General features: G+C 33.4%; 1 protein-coding gene across 1 annotated transcript; it reads left to right on the top strand.

Annotated features, from left to right (window-relative positions):
- The first annotated feature begins 2,622 nt into the window (after nucleotides 1–2,622).
- Nucleotides 2,623–4,387, top strand: LOC143238569 (uncharacterized). The gene has a single exon (XM_076478919.1). The coding sequence runs from the start codon at nucleotides 2,700–2,702 to the stop codon at nucleotides 3,609–3,611; it is 912 nt and encodes a 303-aa protein (XP_076335034.1). The 5' UTR covers nucleotides 2,623–2,699; the 3' UTR covers nucleotides 3,612–4,387.
- Nucleotides 4,388–18,050: the final 13,663 nt, after the last annotated feature.

The following is an 18,050-nucleotide window of genomic DNA, read 5'->3' as shown; positions in this document are numbered from 1 at the left end:
AACCGTATTTTGAGGGCATTAACAATGAATTCAAATATATTTTTTTCAAATTTCCTTCTGGAGTTTCTGACGTAGGTGAAATCCATATGTGCTTTTCTCTTTGCAGTAATTTATTTTTATAATTTTGGCGATACCACTTATCTAAAGCCGTTCTTATTTTATTTAAATATTGGCATAACAGAGAATAGAGTCACGCCATCCTAGACCTTAATTTTTTGTTTAACCAAGGATTTTAATAACCAAACATTTTCGTAGACTAAAACGTTTTGAAAGTTTTTGTGTTTTTTTTAGAGAGGTGTGGTCTTATTCTGTATTTGAATTCAATGCGTCAAGAAAAATATTATAATGTTTGCCCATGATCGACGTCATTATGAAATAGGAAAATTAAAGGTTAGTTAAAACCAGACTGAAGTTATTTAATGTTTTAAATATTCTGCAGAATGACTAGTGGAAATCAGTTAGAACCGGCTAGGTGTTATCATTGAATCTGGTAATGATAAAAGAGTCATGAATAGGGAAGCCAAATATATTCGACAGTGTTGACATTGTTTTGATAAAATTATTTTTGCAACTTAGTCAGTTTTAATGCGTTTAAACCATGGAAACTCATTTGAAAAGGTACTGAACTGATCAGGTTTCTGTCAAGCTTTGCAAAATGAAAAGAAAACCATGTGTGCTCTACTTATAACAAAACGACGTTGGGCTGTCTGCTGTGTCCAACGAGGGGACTTGAACTCCTGATTTTGGCGTTGTAACTCCGAAGATTTACCGCTGTATCAGCGGGGGACAGAAAGACAACTATTGCTTCATTTAATCAGTCACAATAAATGTTTAAATCTGATAATCATGTAATATTGAAAATGGTATAACAATATTTATTTTAAGTTTGTTTTGTTCTTGCCTGCTTCTCGAATTTCGCGCAAAGCTACTCGAGGGCTATCTGCGTTAGCCGTCCCTAGTTTAGCAGTGTAAGAATAGAGGGAAAGCGCTAGTCATCACCACCAACCGCCAACTCTTGGGCTACTCTTTTACCAACGAATAGTGGAACTGACCGTCACATTATAACGCCCCCACGGCTGAAAGGGCGGGCATGTTTTGGTGTGACTGGGATTTGAACCTGCGACCCTCGGATAACGAGTCGAACGCCTTAACACGCTTGGCCATGCCGGGCCTTTTTTTTAAGAGTTCCACCTGGCTTTGTACAATCAGACTGTGTAACACGACTCTTATGTTCCCTCATGTTTATTACTTAAAATCGATTGAGTCTCATACTCTGACATAACTCGAGCCATATAAAATGTATGCCACGTTAATAATGCAGAAGAATATGAAACAAATTTAAGTTTAGCCTATTCCTAGTGTTTATTAAGCAATTGTACAAGACTTGCACGTTCTGACGAGTATGAACTACAATTGGTGACTTTACAGAAAGCATGTGACCGTATTTCATTCTAGTAAACCTCCAGATGAACTTTGACGTCACTAGATGACCTACTCTCTTTGGAGGTTACATTACTCAGTTGCCATTTAGCACAAACTAATTTGCCGCGTATACTGTAAAAAAAATAATCATAGAATTGGAAAGTAACATATCAACTTCTAGTAGAGGTGTTCCACCCACTTAATACTTAATTAAAACCATTATTTTATATCCTGTTTGTGCTTGATGTACATGGTTTTAATAAATATATGCATACACATAAATTCAATTTAACTTTCTAAAATTTTTATTAATATACTGACATTATTTTGTAATTTATAGTTGATACGATTCATTCTATAACTATAACTACCAAAGAGAAATATCAATTGTATCATGACAAAAAGCAATAAATCAACATTTATATAATACAATTACTTAGTAGATAATCATTTAAGTTAGAAATATGAAATTAAATAAACATTTAATTAGTGTTTTTCTCCAGTTTGCTTTACGAGTCCCATAAAAGGTAAGCAAAAGCTACTTACAAGTCCAAATTGATACGAAAGAGAGGTATAGTGTTATATATTACACAGGCCCGGCATGGCCAAGTGTGTTAAGGCGTTCGACTCATAATCCGAGGGGCGCGGGTTCGAATCCCGCTAGCTTCAAACATGCTCGCCCTTTAAGCCGTAGGTGCGTTATAATGTGACGGTCAATCCCCCTATTCGTTGGTAAAAGAGTAGCCCAAGAGTTGGCGGTTGGTGGTGATGACTAGCTGCCTTCCCTCTAGTCTTACACTGCTATATTAGGGACGGCTAGCACAGATAGCCCTCGAGTAGCTTTGTGCGAAATACAAAACAAACATACAACATATTTCATAAGTGTTCATATATTATTTCATGATCGAAATTTTTGCATCATGTTTTTGTCACTAGGATTTTTTCTCGTTCCACTTATTCCATTATTTTAGCAAATAATAAGAAAAGAAAGAAAAAGAATTGCGAGATTAGAACTGTGAGATTCCTAATTGTCCAATCATAAGTCAGTTTTATCACCTCATCGTGACGTTCATCACCATTACTTATAATGGGTGGGGACTAAAGTTTTGAGGATATTTTTTAAAGTGGGAATTTTTTTTATTACGCTCACGTTTATTTCAATAAGACCATAAACTAAAGAATTCTACTTAAGGTAGTTATTTTACTCTCGTGTAATTGGTTGAATAATTTATTACTTTTTTTTTAATCTTCTGTTATCAGTGTTTTTATACTAGCACATGACGTCAATGTTAGAATTGGCAATTAATATAATCTACTTTGGGAAAGTGAACCAGTGTGCGAGCAGGTTAAATGTAGAAAGGATGGCAAATGTTATCTGTCAAAATCGCGTTAGAAGAAAATCGTACGCAGGACTCGAGAATTTCTTGCAAAAGCCAAAGCGGTTTTCGTATGCAGGTCAGACTCAGGCGGGGAAGGAGCAAAGTGCACGAGAACTAGCTTCGATTTCGGAAGGTGAGAAACCACGACGTGCGACTTCTACTTCGTTATTACTTTCTGGCATTGCATATAATCTTCAACACCCTGAAAGTAAAACTGTGCAGAGTTACCAGATGAAAGGAGATCCACGAAGAAATGCCCATAATAATGTTAACAGTAATATATCGTTTTCTCAACAGTCATTACTGAATGCCATGGACCGTTTTGTGAGATCAGTGAAAAACATGGAGGCAACAGTACTTGTTCCTTCGCGTCTTAAAGACATGGACGCTTACACTGAAAGCATTGAGAGACAACCTGTTCCTGGTCGACAGTATAAGACAAACCTGTTCACCTTATATTCTATGTTGAATAATGTTAAACATCAATTATTATGGGGACCTACGTACAAAACAGCTTCTTCAACACCCCAAGATTGCCCGTCCACTCCAACAAACCACTTACTTTTGGGTAATACATCTTTAACGTCAGGTAAAGACAGTCGAGGAGATGCAGACATAGACGGTTTAGCGTTGTCATCGTTAGAATTGGCCAACGAAGATGAAAATGGAGCATCAGCATCACAGATCACTTGTTTAACAAACTCTTTTCTTTTTCATCTTCAAGCATTGCAGACTATTTTAAGTCAATTATCAGATTCTGCCGATTACTTAGCTTGTCGGTACCAAGAAGAAGTAGGCTTAGATACTTAGATGGACCTACTGTTTAAATATGTATATATATATGTGTGATTACTTCAATCGTAATTTTGTTTGTGATGACTTTTAAAAATATGGATTCATTTCAACAAATGCATATTTGTTGAAATTATACCTTCTAAGATAAGCTTATAATTACAATTGTTCTTCTTGTTGTGACAATAAATTGGTTAACAGACTTTATAGTTTATAAGAGGGGATGAAATCGAACAGATTAAATAAGGATAACCTTCTACTATTTATATTAATATTACTAATGTCAAACTTTAGGTTAAGGGAATTTCGTTGTTCGTTTCAGTCATAAGCTTAAGTAAGGACCTGAAGACTTGTAATTTTTATGCAACTGTTAGGCTCAATCAATTAATAGCATGCAGGGAAATGTATAAAAATCAACAATAAGTTTGGGATTTCTCTTACTAATAAAAACCACGTAGAAATTGCGTTTTAATGTTTTATTCATAAATATCATACTACATACAAGTGTCAAATTTTCTATATGCTACGCAATACTTTTTCTATAGAATAAATAAAAATTATATTGGCATATTTGTAGTTTTGGGTATTGGAAAGTGTTATTATACCGTTTATATCTAACAGTCGTTAATTTTGACATAAGTTTTTTATTATTATATTGGGTGGAAAAAGGGTTTAGAATTATTTTTTGGGAGTATAATTATAAGTTTTTATCAATATAGAAGGAATAACATTTTCTTTAGATTTTGGAACTTTGGGCACTGACAGCCATATTTTGAGAATAAAAATTACAACCGTCCTTTTTGATTGGTTTTTTGTTTCCAGTCGACAGCCGTATCGATATCAGTTAATGTCACATTACGATGTGTGTCGAAACATTCCTTTGATCTTTTTCATTTCGTGCAAACTCTCGTCTTTCGAATGATGCAACTTATTGGAAACTATGACGATAAAGTGAAAAGTTAATGTTTTTATGTTCGAAATAATTTCTTCGTTTTTTATTGATTTTGCTCATAAAACGAGGATAGCGTATGGCCCTAGTTGAAGCGAAAGACGCACTCCTCGCTCTGAAACTGTGGGTGTGTTATAAGAACAACATTCAGATACCACTATTTGATGAAGGTAACCCAAGAGTTGGTAGTGTGTGCAGTTGACTATCTGTCTGTCATTTAATCATTTAAAATTAAGGTCGACCGTGTTCAGATAGTCCTTTGTTTATAGCTCTGCGAAAAACTCTTAAAACAAAACAGAGTGAAACGTTATTTACGTACAATGCTTTGATAATATTTTTATAGGATTAATTTAGAAGAAAGACAGCCATAGATAACGGTTAGACACGATAGACCGAATTCGAAAACAAGTTACATAAGCAGAAGTATTGAGTTTTTATCGTTACATGTATTGTGTATAGTCTAGACTTTACATTGTGTTGACTTGATAACACGTATAGTGGGGTTTTATCAAACACGAATTGATTTAATTTTCATTAAAATGTTTTAACGTATGTTATTTCAAAGTACTGATAATAATCTAGTATTTAGCAAATATAAATGTTTTTGATAAAAGTCGCGTAGTCATCGTAACTATCCATTTTTATCTCATAGGTCTGACAGAACTTAAGTGCCAGAATTCGCATTATACTGGCATTAAAATATTGGTTAGAAATCGTTCATAACCATTCTATGTGTTTCTATGCATCACACAAGCGAATAAAATTACAAGTTAAATGCTATACACATAATATAGTCTTTTACAGTAGAACTCAGATACTTGTTTAGGTATACTTGAATGTAACCTATCGGAATACTGAAACATGCACATGTGCAGTAGAAATTGATGTTAGTTTTGAAGTGGTGTTTTCGGTTGATAAAAAAATGTTAGGCTATCTGTGTTGGACTTACAACGTGTACTAAAATTTAATTTTTAGTTTTATAAACCTTCACACTTATCTTTGAGTTACATGTCACAATAGTCAAAGGAACACAAGTCTTGTAAAATAATAGAATAAGTAACTAAAGGCGACGGCAATGAAAAACTTGACCACATAAACAAAGGATTGAATAAAGATGATTCTAAAGACAAATCAATAACCAAAGCTCGTGAATTTTACTTCCTGAGTTCTGTGAAGGTCTTTAAGTAGATTTATACGCAAATATCAAAAGTTAATATGTCATAAACGATATATCATAAACAATAAACTACAGCAGAAACATAGGATAGAAAGAACCCTAAAACTTTTCTTCAAATAAAATTAACCAAATGATCACATAAACATTTAAAACAAGTTAGCAAAGTGTACAGATTTTTATTTGCTAAAGCAGTCACGTATCGCTGTACATGGGAGATTTGGGTTATGGACAACCTGTTTAATATCTATGTATTTGTTCTCGCTCATTTGTCAGAGCAATGACATTATGGACAGTTTTGTCAGAGGACTTGTAGACCTTACTAAAAAAATGATATTACTATATTGAGCTTATCAAATAAGTAGAGTAAAAGTTAAGTGGTACAATACTTTAAAAAAATAAAAAGAAGAAAAGTTTGTTGATATTTTCCATGAAAATAGGAAAGCGCATGCACAATACTAAGGACAGCAATGGGTTCCGAAACCACACATTAAACCAAGCTGTAGCAACGCCTGGAATAATAAAGCAAAGGCTATAAATATTGCATAGGCCCCACAAAAATAATTCTGATTAAATTAGGCTAATTTAATGGAACCATTAAAAAGATCTGAAGCTGGTGAAAACATGCAGGTCAAATCTTCACAACTTTCTGGCCAGACCTCAAAATCAATCGAAATGTTGTTTTTTTCTTGAGAAGATAATCAAAAAATGAAACAAAACAAACAATAAACCACTCTAAACAGACCATCTTGTCACTCTGATTTGCTTAAACATCAATTTGAAAGCCGACGCCTACGTGCATTGGAGGATTCATTTCAAGAAGTGTAGTCTAAAGTTGACCTTGTCTTTCTTCATTAGTATTTAAATATTGTCATGTTGGAAAAAGTAACTCCAAATGAAGAAATGGACTTAGAATGTCGTTTCTATAAAGCGAGTTTAATCTCAATATATACCACTTGTTTATGATACACAAGTTACATATTCAAACTGTGGAATATACTGTATATATTTTATAAAACCTAAATAAATGTTTAAGATGTATTCGTATATGCCAATACAAAATATATCCGTATTTTTTATCAACTTACTAGTGATACCTATGGAAGTATAATTTCATTATTGAACGATAGCATCAATAATAAAAATAACTATTTTTTTTATGTGAACGTTTCTAACACGGGATGGATAGCAAACAGGACTTGTGGTTGCATACTTCACTAACAGCAATATTACTCAGCAGACGGTTAAATGTATTGAAATGTCAACTTCAAAAATCTGTCTTAATCTAAAATATACACATGCGCACATATATATTATTATTGTATACCTGAGAAAATACCCTGTTTCGCTTGGGTTATTTATCTTAGGTGGCTGTCTGTCTGTCTTTTTGTAATATAAGGAACCACTTTTTAAAGTGGTTTTTGCTACTGCGCCTCATTAAAAAGATGCACATGCGCACACGTATGTAGATAAGCAATAATAATTGAGTGCAAACCCTCAAGGCTCATTTAGTGAGGTGCAAAATTTCAGATTTATAGGAAGTTTTTCTTCTTGGAACTGTGGTAGTCATGTTTCTTATCTATGTGTTTTTTCGCATAAAAACATGCGTATACTTGTGCATGTAAATAAGTAATAATACACAGGTGCAAACCCTCAGGATCTACTTAGCATGGGTGCAAAAGTTATGATTTTTTTTGTTGGTTCTTTGCTCTTGGTGCTATGGGGATCAATGTTTTTTTCGCTTGCTTACCTCACAAAAAAATGCGCACGTGCGAACACACGTGGATAAGTAATAATATTTAGTGCACATACTCAGGGCTTACTTAGTATATTTGCAAATTTTCAGGTTTCTAGCTTCTTTCCTCTCGGAGCTATAGTAGTCACACAAACCACACTCAGATCCTTTCTTATCATTATACATACGTGTTAGTTATACAAGTTTACAATTACATTGCTCATACTATTTTGTAAATCTACAGTTATGTAAATCACAGCTAGTCCGCTAATAACCTTGAAAAACGACCTTTATACTCGAAATTACTACAATAAACTTTTTCATTTTAACCAACGTTTTGACTTTGCGGCATCTTCGAGGTTAGTACAAAGAACTCTTCGTCAGCATATTTGTTTGTTTATTTGAATTTAAGCCTAAAACGCCTATCTGTGCTCTGCCCACCATGGATATCAAAACCCTGTTTCTAATGTTAAAGTACGCACACGTACAATGGTGCCAATGGGAGGCGCTGAGTATTAAAACATTAAAACATGCCTCTAAGAATGTATAAAATATTATTACTGTTTGGCTATTGTTCTAATACTATAGCATAATTATGATACTAATTCTATAGCTTAACTAACTTATATGAAATACAAAAATAAAAAGAATCACAAAATGTTTTACGATTAGAAAAAGACAAATAGACTGAAAATAGAAACTGATAAGGAACGAAAGTTGAAAGGATACAAAGTTTATTAGCAGTGCTAGAAAAAAATAAAAAATTGTGTGGTGATACTCCAGATTACGTAAAAAATAGTGTTAAGAGTAGTGAGTGGAAAGATACGTAGTTTTTCATTGGCTACTCTTTTATTTTATTTATAAAAAAGACTTCGAATTTAAAATAACTGTTCTATGAGACAAAATAAAGTATTATGCGAATGTTTTTTATTGTGATGTTCATGTAAAAATGTGTTAATTAAGTTAAGATGTGAAGTGAATGTTACTACCTAGGCCTTTTTCCGTTGGTATGGGTAGATACAAGGTGATTACAATTAAAGATAATAGAATGTTGTCAGCGCGTACTGTTTGTGTAGAAATGTGTATCTTTCTAAGAAGTCCTTTGTATTGTATAAGTGTTATGGAATGTATTTTAGACCTGAATTAAACAGCTGATCTAGTAACCAAGATATGGTTTCTGTTGCTGGGCCATTAGCTGACACTGTGATTCTTAAAGGTCAATTTTAGTTAAGGACTTTAGGAACTTCATATGGTTCAGATATTTGACTATGAGAGAGTTTTAATTCCGTTAGTAATTTTTCTGACAAGTAACTCTCTTCTTTTAAATGCTTAATTCTATCTCACGTTTCTTCTTCTTCGACCGTCTTTGTTGGATTAAATAATGTAACACAGGTGGATTTGTCTTAAAGATATTATTATATTTTGACTTCGTAATTGATTTTTTTTCAAATCATTAGGTTGTCATTTGTCCGGAGCTCTTTTATAGCGTCTGTTTCTTGTGGTGATTTTTTATATAAAAAGTGTAGGAAGTAATTTATTTTGAGGCTTGTTATGCCTTATACTTTCAAATAGTTTTAAACTGAGTTAAATAACATTTAAAATTTAGAAGTTAAAGAAGCATGTGTTTGTGTGTTTTTCGTATAGCAAAGCCACAAAGTGCTATTTACTCACCCCACCGCGAGGAATCGAACCCCTGATTTTAGCGTTGTAAATCCGGAGACATACCGCTGTACTAGCGGGGGTCGAAGGTTAGGAAATGTCTATATGTATGCAATTCATGATACTTTCCCCTACAAGATAGATAAAAAATAAAACTAGGTATGATACAAATATATTTCAATAGACAACAACACAATTTACACTAACAGTTATTACGCCTTCCAGTGGCTCAGTGGTATGTCTGCGGACTTACAACGCTAAAAACCGGGTTTCGATACCCGTGGTGAGCAGAGCACAAATAGCCCATGGTGTAGCTTTGTGCTTAATTCGAAACAACAACAACAGTTATTACAAATGATGATCTATGTGTAAACGTTTAACAAACTTATAAACAATATTGAATCTTCTATATTGTCTGGAACGTCTTTGATACTTTATCGAGTGTTCACGATGAGCAAATTAGCTAGTTCTTCTTTCTTCGCCGGCCACTCGTCGAATTATTCCACTGCAAAAGCTATATAAGATTTTCGTAAAAATATTATCGTTTAATGTGAATCTAACTAAATTTAACGATTTGTAATGTTAGAAATTTATAAACATTCCTGGTCTAATATATGAAACTCATGATTAATAAGTGCTATATCAATCATAGTTATAGCTTCCGAGGTTTATTGCACCCCAACTGTAGCAAACTGATAATATATACCATCTTTTTGCGCCTCACGTTGGTTACATTTATAGGCGTGAGGAGAGTTTCTAGAAATTTCAGCTTAAGAAACAATAATGACGATACACCAGTGCTTATGTACACACATACTGTTGATTATTACTCTCGAGAATTGTCTATAGTTTTAGCGGATAAGTAGAAATTTTGCAACACAGACTAAACAATAACTTAATTTAAACAAACATTGATATTAAAATAGATATATGATAATAAATCCGTCAAAGGCTGTTGGTGATTTTGACGGTTGATATTTTTGTGAGTCAAATGGGCGATTGATAATTGATAAGTGATTTTTTTGGTTTTTTGTTTTTGTCTTCTATGAGGTCTTGATCAGAAGAGGATGGATAAACGTTCTCTGGAATATCTTCGGGTATTTCAATTGTGTCTTTTGTAGTTTTAATATAGAAGTTTTTGAGGTGTTTGTTCTTTCTTTAGTTTCATAATATTCTTCCCAACGGATACTTCCCAGTTTTTTACAAGTGATGTTAAAATCTGTTGACGGGTATTGTCTGAAATTTTACTACTTAAAGCAACGTTTGGACCTTTTGCCAGAAATGAAATGAAAATAATACATTTGCACTTCAATTCGTCCAATATGTCTCCCAGTAGCACATTGGTATGTTTGCGAACTCGTGTTGCTAGAAACCGGGTTTCGATACCTGTGGTGAGCAGAGCACAGATAGCTCATTGTTTAGCTTTGTGCTTAATTCCAAACAATCAAACAAAATCGTCCTTTACCTTAAAGGATAAAGATAGAGGAACACGCACATTTGGAAGAAATGATAAAAAGTAACTAAGTTTGCTGTTTGGAATTATATTATTTCAAAAGAGGTTATGTTTTATTATAATGAATCTACAATTTTTCAGTAGTTATGATTAATATATAATCCATGACTTTGCAATCTAAATACGTTTAAATTTAGTTACTGATGTTTCATTTGCTAATTTGCGGCGCTTAAAACATGATCATCAATCTTCCTGTTGCTAAATGTGGCCTACTCTTCCCTTAAATGGGTGATTAATTATTTTATTGTGAACTACTGTCATTTTTTTAAAACTAAACAAACATCTGTTAGAACTAGATATAATTATATAGTAATGCAGATACTTACAGCTGCTAAGTAAGGCTCAGGAACGGCATGGCCAGGTGGGTAAAGGTGTTCGACTTGTAATATGAGGGTGGCGGGTTCGAATCCCCGGCGCACCAAACATACCCGCTCTTTCAGCCGTGGTGGCGTTATAATGGTACGGTGAATCCCACTATTCGTTGGTAAAAGAATAACCCAAGAGTTGGCAGAGGGTGGTAATGACTAGCTGCCTTCTCTTTAGTCTTACACCGCCAAATTAGGGACGGCTAGCGCAGATAGTCCTTGTGTAGCTTTGCGCGAAATTCAAAAACAAACAAGCTAGGGCTCTTACGCCGAATAATTTTCGTATTTGTTTTTTTTTCTGGAGTTGAGATTTTAATTACTAGATCTTATGTTGTCATCACTAAAACCAATGGCTGAATCGTATTTTTAGCATTTTTCGTAGCAGTACTATTAAATACGTAGTTTTCTCTAGACCACTTGCAGAACAAGTTGTATTGTACTCACATCATAGTTTTGAAGCATGTATACATGCAAGTAAATTTAATTCTAGTAGATTAATGCTTTCTTAACCAATAACCCATATTATTCCTTTGCGTATACAACATTGTCAACGAGATGTGTGTTTAGTTTTTTATTTGATTTAATCAAAGCTTCAGACAGATTAATATACAACAGGTTAATTTGCTAAAGTTAATTGTTATTTGAAATGTCTCTGCGAAAGAATTTCATGATACGGCTAGAACAATATTATATAAAATGATATTTCTATAGGTAACACAAGCTATAATGTTGCTATAGGTAACACAAGCTATAATGATCGACCGCCATTATGGTTGTTCTGTGGTAAAAGTGTACAGTTGGATATTTTCATTAAGTGACGTTTGAGGGCCATGTGCTATTTGACCCATGTGAATCTGGTTTAAATGTTCTACTCTAGTTTCAGTTATAATTGTACTGAAATATTTATATGTGGTTTATATAACACTTCCAGATTTAGGGTTACTTTTGTACTGTCAGTAAAGAAATGTTCTTCAAATACTTAGAAACGAAAACAAGGGTTGGAATCCACAGTCTTAGGCATAAATATAGTAACTTAATTTTTTTATCAGTTTTATAAAACAAGGGTTGGGTCCACATAGTCTTAAGCATAAATATAGTAACTTATTTTTTATAAATTTCAAGAATAATTCTCGTTATTTCTTAGACAATTCCACGTGATATTTTTTAACATTGTCTTGTACAGACAACGTTTTTTATCAATACTTATTTTTACTAGGTATGCCATAGAGCAAAATAATAACCTTGTGCAATTATTATCAGTTGTTTAGCTCTCAAAATATCAACCTTGACATTACCCTCATAGGGGCGTTCCTGTGTGTTTGTGCGCACGATGTGTTTTTTTTACTATTGATTGACCTTGAACTTGAACAAGGTTGATTAGATAAGAGAAAATTACATACTTTAATAATGTCAGTTTTCAGCTGGTAACAGATAAAGGTATTTATTAATTGCTATCTCATCGATGACTGCAAGTGTAGTTTTTATTAAATCGTACATTACACAACGGTCTGAACAAATAGAATTAGTCAGGCCGTGACCACTGTCCATTGTTTGCCACACACTGGACTGGAGAAAGAAAAATCTTTCTGCGGTAAATTGAGCTCTTTAATAGATATTTCGAAACTAATGCTTCTGGTTATGCTGCTGTCATGAAACATCTAATATCAGGTTTAACAAACTCTGATATTGTCACTAAAAATTTGTTGTTTTTTCACAAAACAGGTCGATGTTTAGTATTGCTGTAAACCCTAAACTTGTTTTGATTGGAATTTGATATTAATCCTGGATTATTTTTTAAAAGCACAACATTTCAAGGATCACTTATTTATTAAACGACAGGATTTAGGCTTGAAATAATACAGCTGATGATATGGAATGAAAGTAACTTTTTTATAAGTAGTAAACAGCCCAATATTTAGTGATTGATCATGGGATCTGTGATATTCTTATAACTTTTGTTAAATTCTGGAGTTTTCTACTTATTTAAAGGTATCACCAATAAATTTATGACGATTGTAAATGCATTAATCTGAAAATAGATATCACTGATGAACAAGATATGTTTTACTTGTGTCATTATTCTTGCAAGTCCTGTTACTTTCATAGTGTTGCAAATGCCGCGGTGACAGCTGCCTTCAACTCATCATTAGTATTATAACGTTGTTTAGACACAACGTCCTTTATGTATCCCCAAAGAGAGTTATCACATGTTGTCAAATCCGGACTTCTTGCGAGCCATTTCATGGTTGCCGGGGATGTTACAGAACTACGACCTATTTGTCTGGAAAAGTGTCATTAAGATAATTTCGCACAGTGAGGGCATAATGAACCAGAGCTCCATCTTGTTGAAACCAAACCTTCTCTCTGATTCCAAGTTCATTGAGTTTCGGTATAAACCATTGTTGTAACATGTTTAGATATGAGGTATGGTTTACAGGCCCGTCAAAGAAGTATGGTCCAATAACATGACGCGCATTAAGTGCTGCCCATATCATGACATGCGGAGTGTTGTATTCAATCTCTTCATAATAATGAGGATTCTCCTTTGCCCAGAAGTAAACATTTCATGCTCGACTCGAACGGTGAATTGCGTACTCATCCGTAAACATCACTTTTCCTCGAGAAGGGATCATATTGAAGATTCGCAGTAACACATCACACGTCAGTTTCCTATTTTCTTTATCAGCATCACTTAGTTCATTTACAAATGTGGTTCGCCATGCTTTAACTCCCATGTCCTTTTTCATAAAGGTCTGCATGGTTGCTCGCGAGATACCAAGTTCAGCTGATCGTTTTCTTATCAACCTTAATGGTGAGTTAATTACTAACTCTTCCACACCAGCACATGATTCTCTACGTTTAACTGGTCTTCCTGAACGAGGTGCATCCTTAATATTGCCAGTTTCAAACAATTTGCTCTCCCAATTTGACATCGTTTTTTTTGTTGGTGGATCCTTATTGAAACTTTCTATAAATATGCCAGTTACTATATCCAGGGTGTCACCAGTATTCTTGCGCTCATGTACCCGTGTACTTGTCACAATACACTCTTCAAGTGTAAATGGGATTACATCGGCCATATTTCTCTGAAAAAAAAGAAACAAGCATGTAATACATGCGTAATATAACATAATAACATATGGATGGGTAGGGACTTACGGGCCACACTGTATTTAGGGGTTGACTCAAAATTACGTCGTTTAGCTACCATATTATTTAACAGTCGCTATGAAAACTGACCAGGCCTCTACTGAAAGGGGGAAAAAAAAACAAATGGAACTAGTTAAAAAGGGAAAGGTGTGCAGTTAATAATATTTAAATCACTATAACAAATCACTAAATAATACAACCTTAATCATTATACCGAAATCAGTCATTCACAAAACTAGTATCATTCTCAGGCATTAAAACGATCAAAACTACGACGTACATACTACCATCGTCGTTAACCACAGTCGCTAAGATAAAATTATTGGTCAATAGTATTGTAACTTATTTTTATTCATGAGCATTTCAAACAACGGGAAACAACAATAATAAAAAATAACAACCTTAAAGTCATTATTACTATTATTATTAATACATAATATAATCAATTGCATAAGGTTCTAAATTCACACGGAAAGGATAAACAAATTATCACCTGTAAATATAGAAAAGAATAATAAAAAATATAAAAGGAGAAAAACATAAATATTATAATACCAGAAACGACAATTTTATCGTTATTGTGGAAACTTAACCAATCCCCCCATTCACACCTTTCCCTTTGTTATAATTATATGGTAACTATATCTGTCTTAAGCCTAACAGACTTGCCAGTTTTGTCGAAGTAACATTCAGTAAAGTGGATACGGCACAATAGGAACTACGGTTATATTCGTTTGTTTGTTTTTGAATTTTATGCAAGGATTACAATAAATTTCACCTAATATATTTATCAAACAAAACACGTATAACCAATCTTAATGTTTAGTTGTATGTTATTTTACCTAATATTAATTAAAATGTTAAATTTTCGAAAATCATTCTTAATTACAATGCTTATTCAAACGAAACATTCGTTTTTTCCTAAAACAAAGCGATTAGAAGCAGGGCTTGTAGAATGTCACTTTCGTGAATCATTTTATTACAGAGCAGATTTAAAGCAGATATATTGATCATTATAGTTTGTTTTTTTGTTTTTTGAATTTCGCGCAAAGCTACTCGAGGTCTATCTGCGCTAGCCGTCCCTAATTTAGCAGTGTAAGACTAGAGGGAAGGCAGCTAGTCATCACCACCCACCGCCAACTCTTGGGCTACTCTTTTACCAATGAATAGTGGGATTGACCGTTACATTATAACGTACCCACAGCTGAAAGGGCGCGCATGTTTGGTGACGAGGATTCGAACCCGCGACCCCCAGATTACCGGTCAAACGCCTTAATCGTGACGGACTATGTGGATCCCAACCCTTGTTTTATAAAATCTATGAAAAACTAAGTTACTAAATTTATGCCTAAGACTATGTGGATCCCAACCCTTGTTTTCATCTTTAAGTATATGAAGAACATTTCTTTACTGCAGTACAAAAATAACCCTAAATCTGGGAGTGTTATATAAACCACATATACATGTTTCAGTATAATTATAACTGAAACTAGAGTAGGACATTTAAACCAGATTTACATGAGATTATTAGTTGATCGCCCTAACCACTTGGCTATGCCTGACCCTAGGGTTATGATTTGAATGTGTCGATGCATGTGGAAAGCTTATTTTGCTCCTTGGTCTTGAGCACTTTTAATGAAAGCGTCAAAAAAGAAAAAAAGAAAAATGAAATATGTGTAATTTCGCACCCCTTGTGGAGCATATGACAACCATGACTTATGTATCGTTAATATCCTGTGCAATTAATCTTTCTACATACCATTTTTGAGATATGACGCACTGACTTATGAAGGTTTAGTTATAATAAATCTGTATAAAATAACTATGTAAACTGTTTATTAAGAATACTGAAGACACAAAATTAGGCTGTAACAATACTTTGATCATTAAATTAAAAACAATAATAACTTGGCAGAAATTAGCGAAGAAAAAAGGTGCTATTATCTTTGTAACAACTGCAAGACAAAACACCATTACATCCACCATAGCAGTCATTTGGTTTAGCATTTACAAGACCCATCCATTATCATACCTATAGCATTCACTCGCTGTAACATGTACAGTAATCATCTATTATCATATATATAACAGTCAATCACTAATATCTACACAACCCATCCAACAATTATACCTATAAAACTCATTCCTTATCATATCTACAGAAACCATCTCGCATCATATTTATAACATGTCTGCTTTTAATGCCTACAACACTCGGCTGGACTATTGATTCGCCCAACTGTTCAGAGATTCTTCCAGACGTTTCGAAAGATTGGAGCTCGTGATAAACACCGTTCTACAAGTTTTACAGTCCCCGTGAAATGAACAGCTACAGGCGTTGGCAGTACAAATAAATATACATAGAGCATACAGTGTGTATGCAATATTCCGCATTCGGTATAGTTCAGTCGCATTTCAATGGTCTGTTGATTCGTCTATGTTGAAAGCTTAGTTCAAGCAAACAGTCATTAAAATGACTTACCAAAATTTGTAGCATTGGTGTCATATTTAGACCGTATACTATAAAATAAGTTGATTTTCTAAACTAAGTGAGCTATTTAAAATTTTTATAGGTAAACTCACGGTCATGGTTTTTGTGGAAAAAAAGACTTGAAATCAGTTTTAAAAAATAATATTTTAATTGTAAACATTTTACAATATTCTTATATCTGAAGGTGTATATTTAGCTGCGACCATTAATATTTACTTGAGTACTCCAAGCATTGTCTGGTTTAATTAATGATTATGTCCTTGAGTATCAAACTGACATTCACAAACACCCTAGAAACTAGAAGCAAGATCTCAAAGGCATTGTATCAGTTTTTATCAGCGCAGACGAGGTGTATACTTTGGCCTTGACGTAAAGTGATAATACTTGTTGACCTCTTACGTAAGATCCTACTTTGTCGTAATTATGACGTTGAAACTGTTCAACAGATAAGATATATAAGAACTTTTTGTCTAAAGTTTAATTATGTTTAAACGATACACCGTTACGTTCTCTCAGCAGTGTCGGTGCTAACCATGAATAATTAGTGTTTTTGCTAATGCTTGGATACATTATACCATAGTATACTGATTTATACTATATTATACCGATGCTTCAAATGATAAATCAGTATGGACACACACACTATCGACAGATAATTTTCATTTATGTAAAGGTATCAAAGCAAATAAAATGTATAATGATTTTTTTTTATAACTAGGGCAATACATTTAATGGAATATAATATTTCATAAAACATTACAAGTGATGGTATTTTCTCATAAAAATATATGTCCAAGAACAAAAGAAATATAGTATATACATATTAAACACAAATGACGCAAATATCACACATAAAAACAGATAAAAATAGCTGAAATAAATATTTCTACTATTTTATACCTTATGAAAACTCAAGCTGCCTAACTGGTTAGAAACTAGCGAATAAAATCTATTAAGAATGTCTAAAACTGTTGTAACTTATATTAATAAAAAACACATCACAAATTAGGCCAAACAACTTTAATGACTATTTGAAAGCTATTATAATGTTTAAATAAATATGTTTCTCTAAACAGGATACAAACGTTTCTTTGAACATGTCAGGTGTAAAAAATATCTTCTACTCGTTTGTGAAATTAAGTTTGGAAAGATAATTCCATCAAACAAAGTTTTTTTTTTGGTAAGCACTAACTTATACAATCTGTGCTGTGCCCATCATGGGTAATGAAACCAAGTTTTGAGCGTCATAGGCTAAGATGCTAGGGGTTGATATCAAATATTTTACAGGTAATTGAGAAATATCTAATGCGATGTATATAATACTGAAAATAAGTGTAATGGATAAACCCGAGTTTAAGTATTCTGGTTCGATTTAAGCTGTGCTTGTCGAACATTCCTTGTTTTCAAACATGTATGCTTAG

The sequence above is a fragment of the Tachypleus tridentatus genome, chromosome 13 (assembly GCF_004210375.1).
Source record: "Tachypleus tridentatus isolate NWPU-2018 chromosome 13, ASM421037v1, whole genome shotgun sequence".
Taxonomy (NCBI): Eukaryota; Metazoa; Arthropoda; class Merostomata; order Xiphosura; family Limulidae; genus Tachypleus; species Tachypleus tridentatus.
The sequence above is the reverse complement of the archived record's forward strand: the minus strand, read 5'-3'. Positions and strand labels throughout refer to the sequence as shown.